This window comes from Prosopis cineraria, unplaced genomic scaffold, assembly GCF_029017545.1.
Source record: "Prosopis cineraria cultivar Desert tree isolate PC_DT_omini unplaced genomic scaffold, ASM2901754v1 PC327, whole genome shotgun sequence".
NCBI classification, from domain to species: domain Eukaryota; kingdom Viridiplantae; phylum Streptophyta; class Magnoliopsida; order Fabales; family Fabaceae; genus Prosopis; species Prosopis cineraria.
This window is the reverse complement of record NW_026555654.1, coordinates 33,938-50,320: the sequence shown is the minus strand read 5'-3', so window position 1 is coordinate 50,320 and position 16,383 is coordinate 33,938. Positions and strand designations below refer to the sequence as shown.

Here is a 16,383-nt window from a genome sequence, read left to right as displayed (position 1 = left end):
GGTATGATTTAGAGATTTATAAGGTTAGATAAATTTTTCAAATATTTTTGAGTATATTTCTCCATTTTATTTTCAAATTCTTGGTAGGAAAAGATTTGAAATTTTCTATAATTTCAAATTTCATATTATTTTGACTATGGGGGAAGTTTTGGCTAATATATGGGTGAAGTAGAGTTGTTAGAAGTATACTATTGTTGTTAGAATAGTGTGTAATAATTATTTGGTATTTTACCCAATTTTTTTCTTCAAGCAAGCCCTCAGTTGGAAATGGATAATATGAGGATTATATTAATAGTTAATAGATTCAGCTAGACTCATTAGGGTCTAATAAAGATATGAAACTATTAGATAGCAAGGTTATCTAATAAATTAAATTTTGAGATTTTTGAGTAAAAATGAGTAGTTTGGAAAATGGTGTTTTTAGCTATGAATTGATTATTTTGAGTTATCTAATTGTGGACTAAACTCTGTTAAGCTCTTAGAGCATTTGGGAGTTCAGAATTGGATTGTATCCATAAATGCCTCTTTTGAGTGATTTAAGAGGTAAAGATAATCAAGAACCTAAATTTCCTTCTATGAAAGTTTTAAGTATTTTTGATATTATGAAACATGTGTTTTATGTGTAAATGTAATTTTGATGTTTTAGAGAATGAATAAAGTGGGTATAAGTTAGTTTGTTGAAAAATGTGGGCAAATCGAGTAAGCTATACTTTATTGCAAATTATGAAAACGATTGAGAACATTTTGAATATAAAATGTGAAGTATGCATATGTGAATAAAATTTAGTATGTTGATTAGAAATGATGATTATTTGGCATGTGAAACTACATTATGGTGCATGATTGAAATTATGATATATTATAGCATGATTGAGAAATGAAATGGGTGGGAATTCATTTTAGTTGAGAGATTATTATATTGTAAGTCCACGTAGCATGGATAACACTTGGGTAGTTTCTAGTGTTAGATAGTTGTGGCACCAACTCTGATAGGAGTTTGACGTGTTGGCTTAGCTGATGATGCTTATTCTAAGAGTGGGTATGTGTTATTGGCATTAATTATGACATCCTGTGGGAATTCAATTAGTGGGAGAGTCCATAGTCCAACTTAAGGGACTGATGACCTTTGGTCGTGTTACCCCTTTAACATTAGAGAGCTTAGGTTAGTCTGGTCACATGAATTAATCCTATTATGAATTATAGCTTGTAGACTCAGTCAGAATAAATAAAGAGGAGATAAGAGAGAAAATTAATTGATTATGCATATTTAAATATTTTATTATGATTTAATATTGTTAGTTATCGCTTTGCATACCCTTAATGTTTATACTTGGATATGTTAGAAGTTAGGATTTCTTAATTATTGATATATTTATCTCACCCCCGTGATTAATATTTACATGTGGCACTTTGAGTCGTGACAAAGGAAAGGATCCGAAGGTTTAGAGTTAGATTACACCTTATATAGTCTCTTTTATCTTCATGTAGTAGAATATAATATAATATATATATATATATATATTGCCAACTTAGGGATATATTATGCATCTATGACTATAATTAAATTTGTGACTATGAATTGTTCTCTACCTAGCCCTTATGTGAACCAAACTCATAAGAGTTTGTTTTTAAGCTAGTAATATTATTGTAGATTAATTACTGTGTTGTGATATTCTTGAATATGAATATCTAGCCTTTTTGTTAATTTGAGGACTTGTAATAGAGTTGTGCATGAGCAGGGTCTGGTAGGGTAGCCCATTAACCTGATACCCTATCCTAAATATCTTCAGGCCAAAAAACTATGCCCAAAGCCTGACCCTACCCGAAAGATGCCCGACTTTGGAGGGGCCAAGCGGGCAAGGTTGGGCAGAGATCGGGCACCTCAGGCAGGGTCTCTAGTCTTGTCTTAACGAAACAAAGAATCAGAACCATCCATACAAATTTGATATATAGTGTAGCAGATTAATTATTTCCATTAATAAATCACTTCAAGCTCTTATTTTAAAAGTAACAGATTGTTAAATATCACTAGCAAAAATATTATGGTATCATCAAAAAACTTAATGGCAAAGCAAATATGGAAGGAATTTTTTATGCAAGTCACAAGTGCTGTCCAATTCCAAATTCTAAGGAATATGAAAATATTCAACCTAAGATTTACAAACTTGATCATCAAGGCACTTCAAAAAAAAAAAGGAACGAGTGAGGAGTGAAGTGAAGATAAACAATTAAACACTATTTATGTCCCCATCAACTTAACAAATTACATCTTATGTTATTATTTTTATAAAAAATATATTATATCTCGGGCTGGGCAGGGTCAATTGGTTGAATACCCCAACCCTAAACCCTGCCCAACCCGAAGATCGGGCTCAACCCGACCATATCCAAATAGTATCGAGCAATATTTATAGGGCTCGAGTTGGGCATATTTTGCTCGAGTTGGGTCGAACATCTCGAGCTTATGGGCACATGCACAGGCCTAAATTGTAATATGGTTAGCAATATTGTGATTGACACTTATGTGTGATTTTGATAATGATGTTCATAATTAAATTGTGGTTGAATGTGTGATTTGACTCTCAAAAATTGTTTGGTTGAATTGTTGAGTTGAGAGGTCACTATAGTGTAAATACGCTTAAGTTCTATAAAAAGACTAATTTGTCTCTATACTATGGTGTAATCCCCGCTGATGAATTATATATTGTTTGTTGATGACTCTAATATTATGCATTTTTGGGCTCAATAGTTTCGGAAACGAATTTTTATTGGGATTCTGTTTTTAAAAGGTTTTCATTTGTCTTTATTTCTTGAAACTCTAGTTAAGCATATTCTATTATGATAATAGTTAACTAGAATTAATCATCATAGCAGCGTGGGTTAATTTGTATGCTCATCCACGCATTACATGAAGAGCACTGGGGGAAAAAGGGGCGCGCTTTATATTTCCACTCCACCTTCTAACATGTGGGCTATTCCAAGTGGGCTAGTGTTACTTTTAGTTTCCGTGCACTTTTTTTTTTTTTTTTGTCTTTAACGGCGTAAATATAATATTTAACTGTATGATCGCATCTATCCAACGTCTACCTAACCCACTTCTTAAATTTCGTCCACATCTAATCAATATCCGCCTAATCCAATTTTGAAGTATGTTCCTTGCATCTTCCAAAAGCCTAGCATCTCACTAGGAAGACGTCTCTGCACTTAGTCTCGCCACACTATGTCAAGTATCTCACTAAGTTTCTTTTTCATTGTTTGCTTAGGAAACTAACTAATTAGGAACAGCAATAGGTGAAAAAGAATATCGAATATAACTATAAAAGTAGCAGTTCGGTGACCAATGATTGAGCAGAACATTCAATTGAGTTTCTGCAATCTGCATATACGGACAAGTTTGCAAATGCAAACATAGTCAATAAAATTTTCTATTCCCCTATTCTCCTTTTAATCGTCGAACAGCATGAGAGAAGGCTGAGTCAAACATATACTACGTTTGCTATCATCTTACTGGTACATAAATTAATAAAAATAAATAAATTTCTTTTTTTTTGGACAGAACAAATACTTCATTATTACCAAACAAACATGTACATCAAACAACAACCAGAGACAAAGGCAGAACGAAATGTTAGCAAATACATCAACCTACTACAAAACTCTACCTCCTAACTGGGAAAAAAAAAAATTATAGCAGCATTCGGGATGCAAATACATCAACCTACTCTCCCTTACGCCAGCAGCATTCGAATCAACCGAATTATCCTCATCCAAAATTATAGCCAATCGGGTTTGGGGTTCGTGGAATCATTCTTGCCCATCCAGCTACCCAGGAAATCAACAGTCCACCATGACTCTTCTTGACAGTCAAATCCTTCGGGATGCATGCTCAAATACTGCATCTCACAACCATAGGTCCACTAACTTTCTCTCAACAAAATGCAACACTGCATATGACTACCAATGCTTGATAATATTTAGGACAGAAGTGTAAGTACCAAATATTCCTATCACTACACCTGTTAATATTGTTCCCACTATAACTACAGTTTCAACACAAAATTTGTTATATGTGCCTGAAATCTTTAAGTAGCACAAGCATGGCAGCAAAATTGAAGCTGTGACGCTCAAAATTGCTCCAACTAAAGACATGAGGTATCCAAAGAAAGGAATAGCCAGGGCAACTATGACTGTACTGATTACCAAGGCCGTGCTTATCAATGCACTCGTGAGCCTGCTCTTGGAAGTTCGAGGTAGCAACCCTTTCAAAGCATTCGTAATTGGTATCACCATCAAAGCATACTTGGATATTGGATTCACCAAAGTAGTAAATATTGCAACTTTTGAACTAAACTTGTTTATTGGTAGATCTAACGTTATCTGTGACTGTACCTCTGAACCAAACATCAGGTAACCAAAGATGGCAATTGATGCATAACCAAAAGTGCTTAGCACAAAACACATTAATAACGCCTGAAATATAAATAAAACAACATCGATGAGAAATAAATTAAGAAAACATGCACTGTTCAACGCAGAAGGGAAAGGACTTACATTGGAGAATTGAGGTTTCTTCCTGATCGAATTATACAAGGTGGGAAAGACTGGATGTGCGCAATAACAGAAGGCATACAAGCTGACAGAAGTAGGGAAGCCATCCCAATCAATAAGGGTCCCACTGTTGTGAAATCCAACTCCATCGACCGTTGCGGTCCAAAATATGGAGCAAATTATGATAACAGAAGCAACCACACCACTCGCAGATATATACGAGAGAAGATTTAAGTTATTCAACCAAACCGAAGGCAGAATGACAAGGCCTATCAGTAACACAAAGAATTGCTTTCCACCAACGGAGACGCCTGCTAACTCAATGACAATATTGGGGAATATATTGTTCAAGTTATCCCCTTCTAGGATTAAGAATCCTGTTGCGACTAAGTAAAGTTCAGTGTACATGGTTATTGATACCGCAAACTTTCCTTTCCTTCCAAATGCGCAATGACCTATATCAGGATAGGTTTTGACTCCTGGATTCATATCCATGCATCTTTTGATCAACACACCAGTGTAAAAAGTTGCCAAGGCAATGATAAAAAGAAGAATTAAGCTGAGCCATCCTCCAGATGCTAGAGCATATGGAATGGAGAGTATCCCAACTCCTGAAAACCATGCAGAATATAACTTATGTGTTAGTTTCAATGTTTCATTATAACAGAGGAATTGTAGGTGTTGAAAAACATATCCCCAGAATCGGGGCGAAAGGCTTAAACATTAAACCTGCCGTGACGTGCCAAATTTATCCATCTTAATTTTCTTGTCTTTCAAGGCGCGGGTATAATTCTTAAGAACATTTTTCTTTCCAATTTCTTCACATTAAACACGAATGCTTCCATTGTTTTTCTTTTCTGCCTCTCCTTCCTTGAATAGGAGTAGTAATAAGCCTAGTTGCTAGAATAGGAGTAGATTTTAGGTGATAGCCCGGCTTTTGTAAAACAAGCTCAACGTCCCACTAGTAGATGAAGGAACCACTTTGAGGTGCAGGGATGGATTTGTGAAGAGGAGAACAATAATGTTGGTTCTACATACGATGCTCAGTTCAGGCGCTTTCTACTGCCAAGCAAGTATTGCTCACTGGCTACTGCCGCTTCTCGGACCATTTTCTTGATATGTCACGTTACTCTCCTTTTGTTTCAGTGTGTAGTTCAAATATCACTTCAAAACCTCCCTCATTCTTTCATTTGCCGGAGTCGGCTTCTCTTATTTGAGAAAAGCTTCTTCTGCCTTTTCTTTGAGGTAAAAATAAATATAGATAGTCCAAATTTAATTTTTTTTATTTTTAATTTATATGTTTAAAATAACAAATATGTAAAAATTTTAAAATTTTTTAATAAATATACTTATTAATCTGACAGTTGAGATTTAATATAGATACTTTAAATTTAATATAAAAAATTTAAATTAATTTTTTAAATATATTATGAACAGTATAAATATATTCTGAACAGAATAGTAAATTTATAAAAAAAAAGTTAATATTACATTTAAAACATTTATATTAAATATGAACTATTACATTTATAAGTATATTTATTAATGTGTTTTATAATTTTTATATATTTTTTTTAAAAAAATATTAAATTTAAATGTTTCAGATTGTTCAAATTAAGCCTCTGCCTCGAACAAGAGGCAGGGGAAAAGCCGACTCCTTCATTTGCCTTGGGTTTCATTGCGAGAATGAAATGTGCGGACTTTTCAAATAGGCGTGTCACATAAAAATACCCCGAAATGCTAATTTCTCTGGAGTACCGAGGCCCTTTTCAGAGAAAAACGATTTTGGAATGGTTACTTTGTTTCAATGACAAAATAGCTTAACCAATGATAAATTATTTTTCCAAATTTATTTTATCAATCTTCAAGTTTATTATTTACATGACTATAATGGTTAAGACAATGACTATTTTGTTCACTGATAAAATAAATCTGAGAAAATTAGTTATCAGCGGTTAAGCGTTTTTTTTTTTTTAATTCACGATGGGATTTGTTTTTTGAAAAACAGGCAATATGATCATTAAAAAAATGTCAAAAAAACAATCTAGAAACTTCAAAGGAATTAACTCATGAATTCATGGTCCTTTTGTGAGATCCCTATCTGGAGGTCCTCACATGCCGTTCTTCCTATTCTATAATATAACCCCAAAGAATTTGACAGGAAAGGAACCATATCCATGGGGAACGAATAGCCCAAGCTAAAGATTTCCCAGATCGCTTCTGGGAGCAGATATTTCAGAGGAGAAAGCAGTAAGAGGCGGAAATCCGCGGCACCGAAGTTTTACCGTAACGGACCCCTCGTATTAAGACGATATTATCAGTATCAGTGTATCAGCAAGTTTCAACTTTCAACTGTCGATAACAATTAATGATAAGGAAGGAGACGAATAGATAGTACGGGCAAATGGTTTACGTCTTTAAAAACGCGATTACAATTGTTCCGTTCTAAGAAAGTATTTAGTTTATCGTATGGATACTGCAAATAAATGGTCAAAACAGAGCTGAAGAGTGACGTGAAGATGAGAGTCGCAGAAAGGGCAAAAAAGGGAACGAGGGAAGCACCTGATAAGGCATTAAGGCAATTAAGGCAAGTCTTGAGGAAGGAGGTGGAGCCGAGGCTGGCTTCGCCGTCAGAAGCATCTTTGTTCGGTGGTGCTTCACCATTCAGCAAGGGACTGCTGAGGCCCACACCATCTCGCTGCTTCGCTTCCATGGATATTCCAGACAGAGATTACGCCCAGAACTAGGATGGCGTCACTCGCATGAATAACCGGGACAACTTTGCTCGATCACCAAAAAAAACAATTTATTTATAGAGAAAGAACACTAAATTTTTTTTTTTAATTTTCCCGGTCTCATCTCTGTTTTTCGTTTCCGGCGCTCTCTCTCTCTCTCTCTCTCTCTCTTCTTTCTATTTCCTCGTTCCTTCCCCTTTCTCTTTCTACTCTTCCCCAGAACAGTTGATCTTGTTTAATAGCCATCCGTGAGAAATTTAATGTTACTATAAAAATCTTCTCTATGTAGCTATGAATTTAACATGATCGGTATTAAATTAGTATGTATTGTTGGTCGGGGAAAAAAATGAGTCAAGAAATATCATATATTCTAAATTATTTACATGAATAGCATTCTGAACTTTTAATTTTTAAAATATGTAAAAAAATTAATTCATAAATTTTGAATTCTTGAAATATCATCATTAAATTTAAAAATATGACCGTTATTTTTATAATTGTAAGATTCAATCACATGTTGATGTGATACTCTACTTGATCCTTAAAAATAATAATAATTTTTTCAACTTAACAATAAGATTTCATGTGTTTGAAATTTAAAAATTAATAAATTTTTTTATATATTTTAAAAATTTAGGATTCAATATATTATTTACAGAATTCACAGAATAATTTAAATCATATTTGGTACATTAAAATTGGATTCAAGAGAAATGGAATTAGAATTGAAATCATGCTTTCAATTGTTTGGTATGCATGAATCCAATTCCTTATGGATTTCAATTTTACCAAAATACCTAGAATTCAGTTTCATCTCCATCATGATGGAATTGTCACAATTCCATGGAATTGTTTTAAGTGCCCCACATACACACTCCATCATGATGGCTAAGTTTTTTATTTTTTTATAAGGGCATTTTGGTCTTTATTTATTTTAAATACATATATTTATTAATATTATATTCAGATTCCATCTTCATATCAAACATACATTTATAACTCAATTCTATTCTAATTCCAATTCCGATTCCAACTTCAATTTCGATTCCGATTCCGATTTCATCAAAAACTCTTCCATCATATCAAACGAGGCCTTAGATTTTAGAATTCTCACTTATCTAAAAAAATTTTTGCAATGTGTTATTTGGCCCAAAAAAAAAGTACTATGTGTAATCCTTAAATTCGCTACACGTGTATATATGACTCTGAAACAAGGTGATTATTTTTCTCATGTAATTCCTTCGTCTCTGAATATATGTCTAATTTTTTTTTTTTGTAAACTATGTTTCTAAATTTTTACCTTTCTCTATCTCTAAATATAAGTGTTAATGCAAATTTTTAGGTATAATTAATCTTTGTTTTTAAAATACTTATAATTAACACTTGTTTTTAGGTAGTTGAGGTTTTAAGTATATTATAAAATCAAATAGAAGGAGAAAAATGGAAAGGAAAAACTAATTTTTTTACATGAAGAGTCTATTGATTTATGTGTTTTTCAATATTATATTAGGACTCACTCTATCCAGTTTAAAATATGTGACATTTTCCACTAATTAGGATTTATCTAAAATGTATGATATAACTTTGTAAAATGTCAATAAGATTAAATTCTCCATTTTCACAAATATCTTTTATTATTGTATTATAAATAAAAATTATACATAAAAAATAATTAAAAATAACTAAGATTGATTGATTTTAATTGGAGGATGATTTTAAAAAGTATTGATATTTTATAAAATTTTAATGGTATAAATTACTTTTAATTATTTTCTTAATTCTTATGAAATAATTAAAGGTTGGAGGAATTATATTTAAGTCAATATATACTACATTTTTTTAATAACAAACGTCTTTGTTGTGAAATAGTTTCAGAAATTCAGGGTATTTGTTACTCCCTCTATTCAAAAATATAAGGTATTTTTTGAGAAATTGAATGTTAAAAATGTAAGACATTTTTAATTTTTTGAGGTGTAATTATTGCTCTTTTTTAAAAATATCCTTATTAATTAATAATTTTATATTTATTGTAAGGTATTTTATAGGAATAAATATGAAAATATATGATTAGTTAAAAAATAAGTAACTACTTTATTAAAAGGTGAGATTCGATTAAAAATATCTTATATTTTTAAATGAGGGAGTAATAAATAAATGTGGTCTTATTTCTTAAGCGTTGATTCTCAAATCTCAGGGTATTAATCTTGCACAGCATAATGTTCAAGAAATTTCCTTTTTGAATTGCAAGGATTTGCCATTGCTTGTATTGTTAGCTTGCTTTATTGGATTCACTAGCACTATTACTGCAAAGGTTGCAATTGACATTGGGATGACCTTAAAAGGATCCATTTCCTCTGATTCAAATCCTCCGATTCATGACATTATATATATCCTCTCCAACCTTTCAAAGCCTATTTTTTTAGTGTAGCTTCACATGTTTATTGAACTTTTTCAAAGTTTCTTTTCTTTTTTAAATGTTATTATCTAATTTTTTATCATTTTATTATCCATATTTGACTTTTTATTTTTTGAAAACAAGAATGTCGGGCTTTTTTTTTGGCTTGTTCTTGAATTTAGAATTAAAATCAAATTTTACCACCAATAAAAAAAAAGTATCAAACACGTTTGTCATGAAAAAATGGAAGCGTTCGTCACTTTATTGGATCTACGCGTCAAGGCTTGCACCTGCGACGAGACTATGACTGCAACAAGCCAATTGTTGTCGTTAGGCCAACTGCCTGTCAATTCGAAGTAAGCAAAAATAGATCACGAGTTGAAAGGAGGAGATCCCTTTAAAATTTCACCGATGCTGCGACTTCTACTAATTTATTGTTATTGTTATTTTTTGTAAGTTTCGTTGTGTGGTTCATGGTGAGGGTTGTGGGGTAAATTGTGATATTTTTCTAATAACTTTAAATAACTGATTTTTGGAAATGTGCATAATTAAATTGAAAAGAAAACATTAAGTAACAAAGATGTGAAGGAATATTGAAGAAATCTACTAATTTCAATAGCTCCAAAAAGACACGGTGAACAGAATCTATTTCTTATTATATACTCCTTCCATTTAAAAATATAAAATATTTTTTAAAAAGTTGGATATTAAAAAATATAAAATATTTTTAGTCTTTTAAAGTGTAATTATTATTTTTTACATTTATTGTAGAGTATTTAATAGATATAAATATAAAAAAATAAAATTAATTAAAAAAATAATTATTTTATTAAAAAATAAAATTTAATTAAAAATATTTTATATTTTTAAACGAACAAATATAAAAAGAAGACATGGATTGAGTGAATTTACACGCAGTTCACGGACTGGATTCCGTCACTGCCAAGAGGGAGCCCGGAAAACAACCCACGTTGAGATAAGGATGAATGGTGGGGGCCCGGAGCAATGGTGTTTCCCCCTTGTCTTTCCAGGTCATTAGAAGATGAGATCGAAGGAGGAAAAAAAAACTAAAATAATCCTTTTGAATTTCAGTCGGGTAGAAATATTATTTTACCAAACATGCATATAAAAATAATAAGTAATAATAACAATTTAATTTAATGAGCACAAGTGTAAGAATTACTAAGTGTAATGTCTAATAACAAGGTCGATGATGAAAAAATAATGAGTGAATGCATTGTTTTGACAAGGACGTACGTACGTACATATATGAATATATATAATAACAAGTGACAATACTGCCTTCACAAGCATGGGTATAAAAAATAACAACTGTAATAATCTAATAAACATGATGGCAAAAAATGACAAGGAAGGTTATTGTTTTTTTAAGTATGCATGTAAAAAAGAACAAGTAACCATGATACTTTAATAAGTACGAGAGTGAGAAATAACAAATGCAATATTCTAATGAGTATGGTGGTAGAGAATGACAAGTATTGTTTTGATAAACATGTATATAAAAAATGACAAGTAATGAAAATAATTTAACAAATAAGAGTGTAAGAAGTACAAGTATGGTAATGTAAAATGACAAGCAGGGTTATTTTCATTTCTTTCTTTTCAATCTTTTTGTCTTGGATGAGGTTTCCATGGAGTAAATTCAAAATATTTTAGTTATAAAATTGATCTCGGTTAATTCTTTTTCTTTCTTTTTCCTTTGGTATTTGGTCTTCTATATTTAATGTTCATTATAAATATTTTTTTAAAAATTTGTTTCAATTTTTTGCCACTACTGTATCTGCATTTTTATTTTTTTATACCTTGTATTTTTTATGACAAAAGTATAATTCTAGTCTTTTAGCTTTATATAAAGTTTTAATTTGTTCTATTAATTTTATAAATTACTTTTCAATCCTAAAACCTTATTAGCTTTAAATGATTATTTTTTTAAAAAAATTAAACTTAATATATCAAAGTCTAAAAATTTTGTCAATATCTAAAATTTCAATGTAAAAAATTTTTGTGACAAAATTGATGGTATTAGAGTTAAATGATTAACAAAATATTTTCTAAAATTAAGGGATCAAAACAAAATTTTATATAAAAAATTAAAAGTGAATTTTAGCATTTTCTTTATTTATCCATCATAATTAATGAATATGTTGAATTTATAAATTTTGAATGAATATGTCGGTAATGCTGCTAGATTATTTTTTTTAAGAAACTGCAAAATAAATATGGAAGAAGCATAATTATATCTATCTATACATGTATATGTGCGTCACAAATATCAAAGGCTATATTTTATTCAAAGATTTCACCTAGGAGACTTTGAATCCCAATTTTTATGTATGGGCAGATCTGGTGTTGAAATAATTAGCAATGCCATCAAAATATTATTTTGAATTTTATCAATTGAAAACAAAACTTATAGTCTTAAATATGTATTAATATATTTTCATTGAAATTTAAATGTAATAATATTATAAAATATGTGACTAAACTCCCAATAAAAAAGTAACAAATTCAAGTTTCCCCACCATTACTTTACCAGAAAATGACCATTGCCTACCCAATCTTTAAAATAATTTAAAATTTTTATGCTGTCGTGGACCTTGTTGTATTAAAATATATTTCTTTTGTTTATATTTTTTAAAAAGTTGAATGTTTAAAAATATAAAACATTTTTAATCTTTTGATTTGTAATCATTTTCTTTTTTTCAATAGTGCCCATATTGATAATGACTTTATATTTATTATATGGTGTTTAATAAATATAAATATAAAAAGATAGAATTAATTAAAAATAGGTAACTATTTTATTAGAGGATAAAATTTAATTAAAATACTTTATATTTTTTAAATGAAGAGAGTATTAGTTTAACAAATTCAAGTTTCCTGACCACACTTCACCAGAAAATAATCATGGCCTTGCCTGCCCCAACATCAAAACATTTATAATCTTATATTGTCACGGACTTTGATGTGTTAAAATATATTTTTTTATCCTATTTATTTATAAACTACTTACAATATGTCTTATCTAAATAAAAATAAATAAATTATATTAATATCATAAAATTTAATATGTTTTTACTTCTACCTTTTAATAAGAATTTAATATTTTTTAGCACTTAATAAGGACAAAAGATAAAGATAAATATAAAAAATGATCAATTATTTTATAAATAGAATTAAAATTAATTTTTTATCTCTAATCTGTAAATAAGACTAGAAGAATAGAAGAATATATCTATAGGGTGATCGTGTTCTAACAGGACATGGAATTGTGGACAGATGATTAACAAAATTAAGTGTACGTCTATCACAATCTTAGCGAAAGGGCCATTAATTTTATCATCTTTTAATTTGACTAAATAATCCCTTGCAAGTTACAACGTGGAAAGGTTGAGGTGGATCTCTTGTATCAAGTTCAAGTCGCTTCATCATTATCAATTTATCATCTTAGAAGGGGGAAAGAAAAAAAATCATAATATATTTTTTTAGATTTAAAGGACATTTTGCCACTCAATTATTTACTTAAAAGTTTGGTATTATAAATTTATATGTGATGTAAATTTTTCTTTCAACACTTAAAAATGATACATTGAGCCATGAACCATTAAAAAAATTTTAACCTTGACTGTGAGTCAGATACCAAAATTTAGAGCAAATGATATAAAAAATTATAGAAAATGACTTGTAAAATTATAAATTAATATTTTATGAAAAAATTAATATCATTTAAGTTTCTAAATGGTTTGATAATTTGTAAGTCATCATTCAAAAATTTAATTACAACTAGTGTAAAAAGTGAAAAATGTGTTGGTTTATAAATAACATAAACACTAGTTAAATTATTAATTAATTTATATAGAATTTGTAAATATCAAAAGTTAACTTGTAAAGCTTGTGCGTGGAGATTTATAAATAATAATAATAATAATAATAATAATATTTAAAGTACAGGTAAATGAACATATTAGCTTACAAACTTTAAGTCTAGTAGCCATAGATTTTAAGCTCATTTATCGTGTAAATTATTTTCTCAAATTTTAAAAATAATGTAATATAATATTTGCTGTTAACAAAAGTTAATTATAACAATTAGTTAATCAAGAAATGATAGAAAAAAACTTCAAAAATAAAAAATGATAAAACATTAAGAAGGGGGTGTTCTAATAATCAAAGGCTTTTTAAGAGGTTTGGTAAAAGATGAAAAGGCTTGATAATCTTGTAGATTTTGTATGATGAAGTCTATGGTGAAAAGGTGAATTTTTTGGGTGAGACAAAGGTGCTAAAAAAATTATAGAAAAAGACTCAAAAATTTTATGAGATTATGTTCAAGTTAACTAATAATTAAAGTTAATTTTTATTCATAATAAAGGTTAAATTGCACCATTTTTAAGAGTTTAAAAAAATTATATAATAAATAAGTTTAGAATTTATGATACTATTTCACCTAAAGTTGAGGAGTTAATTTTCTCATTTATCTTTAAATTATTATATATTAAAGTGCCAATATTTCAATATGATATTATTAAAATAAATATATTATTTTTAACTATTTATCGGTGTTGTTGCTGGCAATTATTATTTATTAATTACCCAGCAGATAGTTAAATTGATTAGTCAAAATTATATTTTTGATTTTTTACTTGGATAATAAATGACATTTATATATGGTAATTATGTGAAATTCAGAACACTTAATTAATATTGATTTTTTATATGATATTTATGTGTCATTTTAAAATTATTTTTTGTAATATTTGAAATAAATTTTAAGTTAACTAATAATAAAAATAATTTTTTATTGAAAAGGCATCCAATATATTATTTTCAAATGTTGAAAAATAAAATTGTAGAATTTAAAATATTAACCATTCTTTAATGAATAATTGAACGGTGAAAATACTCTTAAAAAGATCCTTTTTTTAATTATATATCACTGTATTGTCTCCATATATTTGTCGTGTTATCGGATTCATCTTGGATCAGCATGGACGGTTTCATGGGATGGGACTACGGAAGAGTGCGAGGGAAGAAGCTTTATTTAATTTATTTCATTTTATTTCTTTTGGTCTCAAGTAGAACCATGTTGCGTTTTTGTACCCAACTGCGTATGATGCCCAACTTTTTATTCTCTGTTATAATGTACTAACTATTTAATTATTATTTTTCTGTTGATCATTAAGTTCTAAATAAAATAAGAAACATGCTGCTATTTTATATTTTTGCTACTTTAAAAAAAATCCAAAATCATGTTTTTTTTTCATTTTTTAAAAAAATCATAAAAATTGCAAATAACTGTAAAATATTAAAACATCTTTAATTTTATGTAAGAATTGATGAAAAAATAAATTTAAAATTGTGTGGAGTATTAATTGACCTCGCTATCCGTGCTCCTCGGGATATTAATTAGTCCCGATCGTGGAAGCGAGAACAATGTCTATTCCTATTATAGTTATAAATTAATAAATATTATTATTTTTGTTTAAAAATATAAAATATTTTTAATAAAATCTTACTCTTTTAATAAAATAATTACTTATTTTTTAATTAATTTAATTTTTTATATTTATTTCTATTAAACACCCTATAATAAATATAAAAGTATTATTAATAGAGATACTTTTAAAAAAGGTAATGATTATACCTTAAAAAATTAAAAATATTTTATATTTTTAAGCATCTAACACCTCAAAAAATGCTTTATATTTTTGAATAAAAGGAGTATAATTTTTATAAATAGTTATGAATTATCAAATTGTTAATATTGCTGGTCAAAAAAAAATTGTTAATATTGTAGGAAAATTTCAAAAAAAAAAAAAAAACTTGAAGTAGACGCATTTTCTATATCGTTTCACATGCAGTTGCTTGTTAACTGACCCAGGTTATCAACAATCCTTGGGATATTAATCAGTCCTGATCGTGGAGGTAAGGATAATGTCTATTTTTTCCATTACATTTATAAATACTCCTTTCATTTTAAATTATAAAATATTTTAAATAAAATTTTATATATTAATAAAATTCATTAAATACATTTTATTTTTTATTTTTTCAAGATAAAGACATAAACTTTTAAAAATACTTTTCATTTAATACTCCATTGATGAAAGAATATTAAAGAGAGAGAATATATAAAAAGATAATATTAAAAAAATATTATTAATAAAATTTTGTTTTTATCAAAATGTTTTATATTTTAGGACGTTAAATTTTTTATAAAAGTATCTTATAATTTGAGATAAAAAAAGTAATTATTAATTTTTTATATCAAAAAAAATATTTATTGATCTTACAGGGACGTGATTTTTTTAACTTCAAATAAAAAAAGGAAAATGACAATTAGGTCCCAAAGGACCAATTTTATTCAAGATAAGTCCCAAAACATTCTGAAAGGCCAGTTAAGTCCCTAGGTCCTTGAGTGGCATTTTAATATCATGAGAACTGACCGAAATACCCTTATTTTGGCTGATGAAAATGTGAGGTTTCTCCTTCTCTACTCTTCCCTGCCCTGTTCGTCATCCCTTCTTTCCCTGCCCTGTTCCTCGTCTCTTCTTTCCCTGCCCTGTTTATTGTCTCTTCCCTATCTCATTACAAGCGAGTAAAGCTCTCTGTCATTTCTTCCCTGAGCTATCCAATAAAGCTATCTATCATCTCTATTCTATTCCTGTTTAACATCTCTTCTCTGCC

The 16,383-nt window shown here is 29.0% G+C and overlaps 1 protein-coding gene across 1 annotated transcript; it reads right to left on the bottom strand.

The window, feature by feature from the left end:
* Positions 1-3,519: 3,519 nt before the first annotated feature.
* LOC129296415 (amino acid transporter AVT1I-like) lies at positions 3,520-7,424 on the bottom strand. Its single transcript, XM_054935022.1, has 3 exons — positions 7,111-7,424; positions 4,552-5,159; positions 3,520-4,470 (listed from the first exon to the last, which is right to left on the bottom strand). Exons 1-3 carry the CDS (start codon positions 7,259-7,261, stop codon positions 3,955-3,957), a joined length of 1,275 nt encoding a protein of 424 aa, XP_054790997.1. The 5' UTR covers positions 7,262-7,424; the 3' UTR covers positions 3,520-3,954.
* Positions 7,425-16,383: the final 8,959 nt, after the last annotated feature.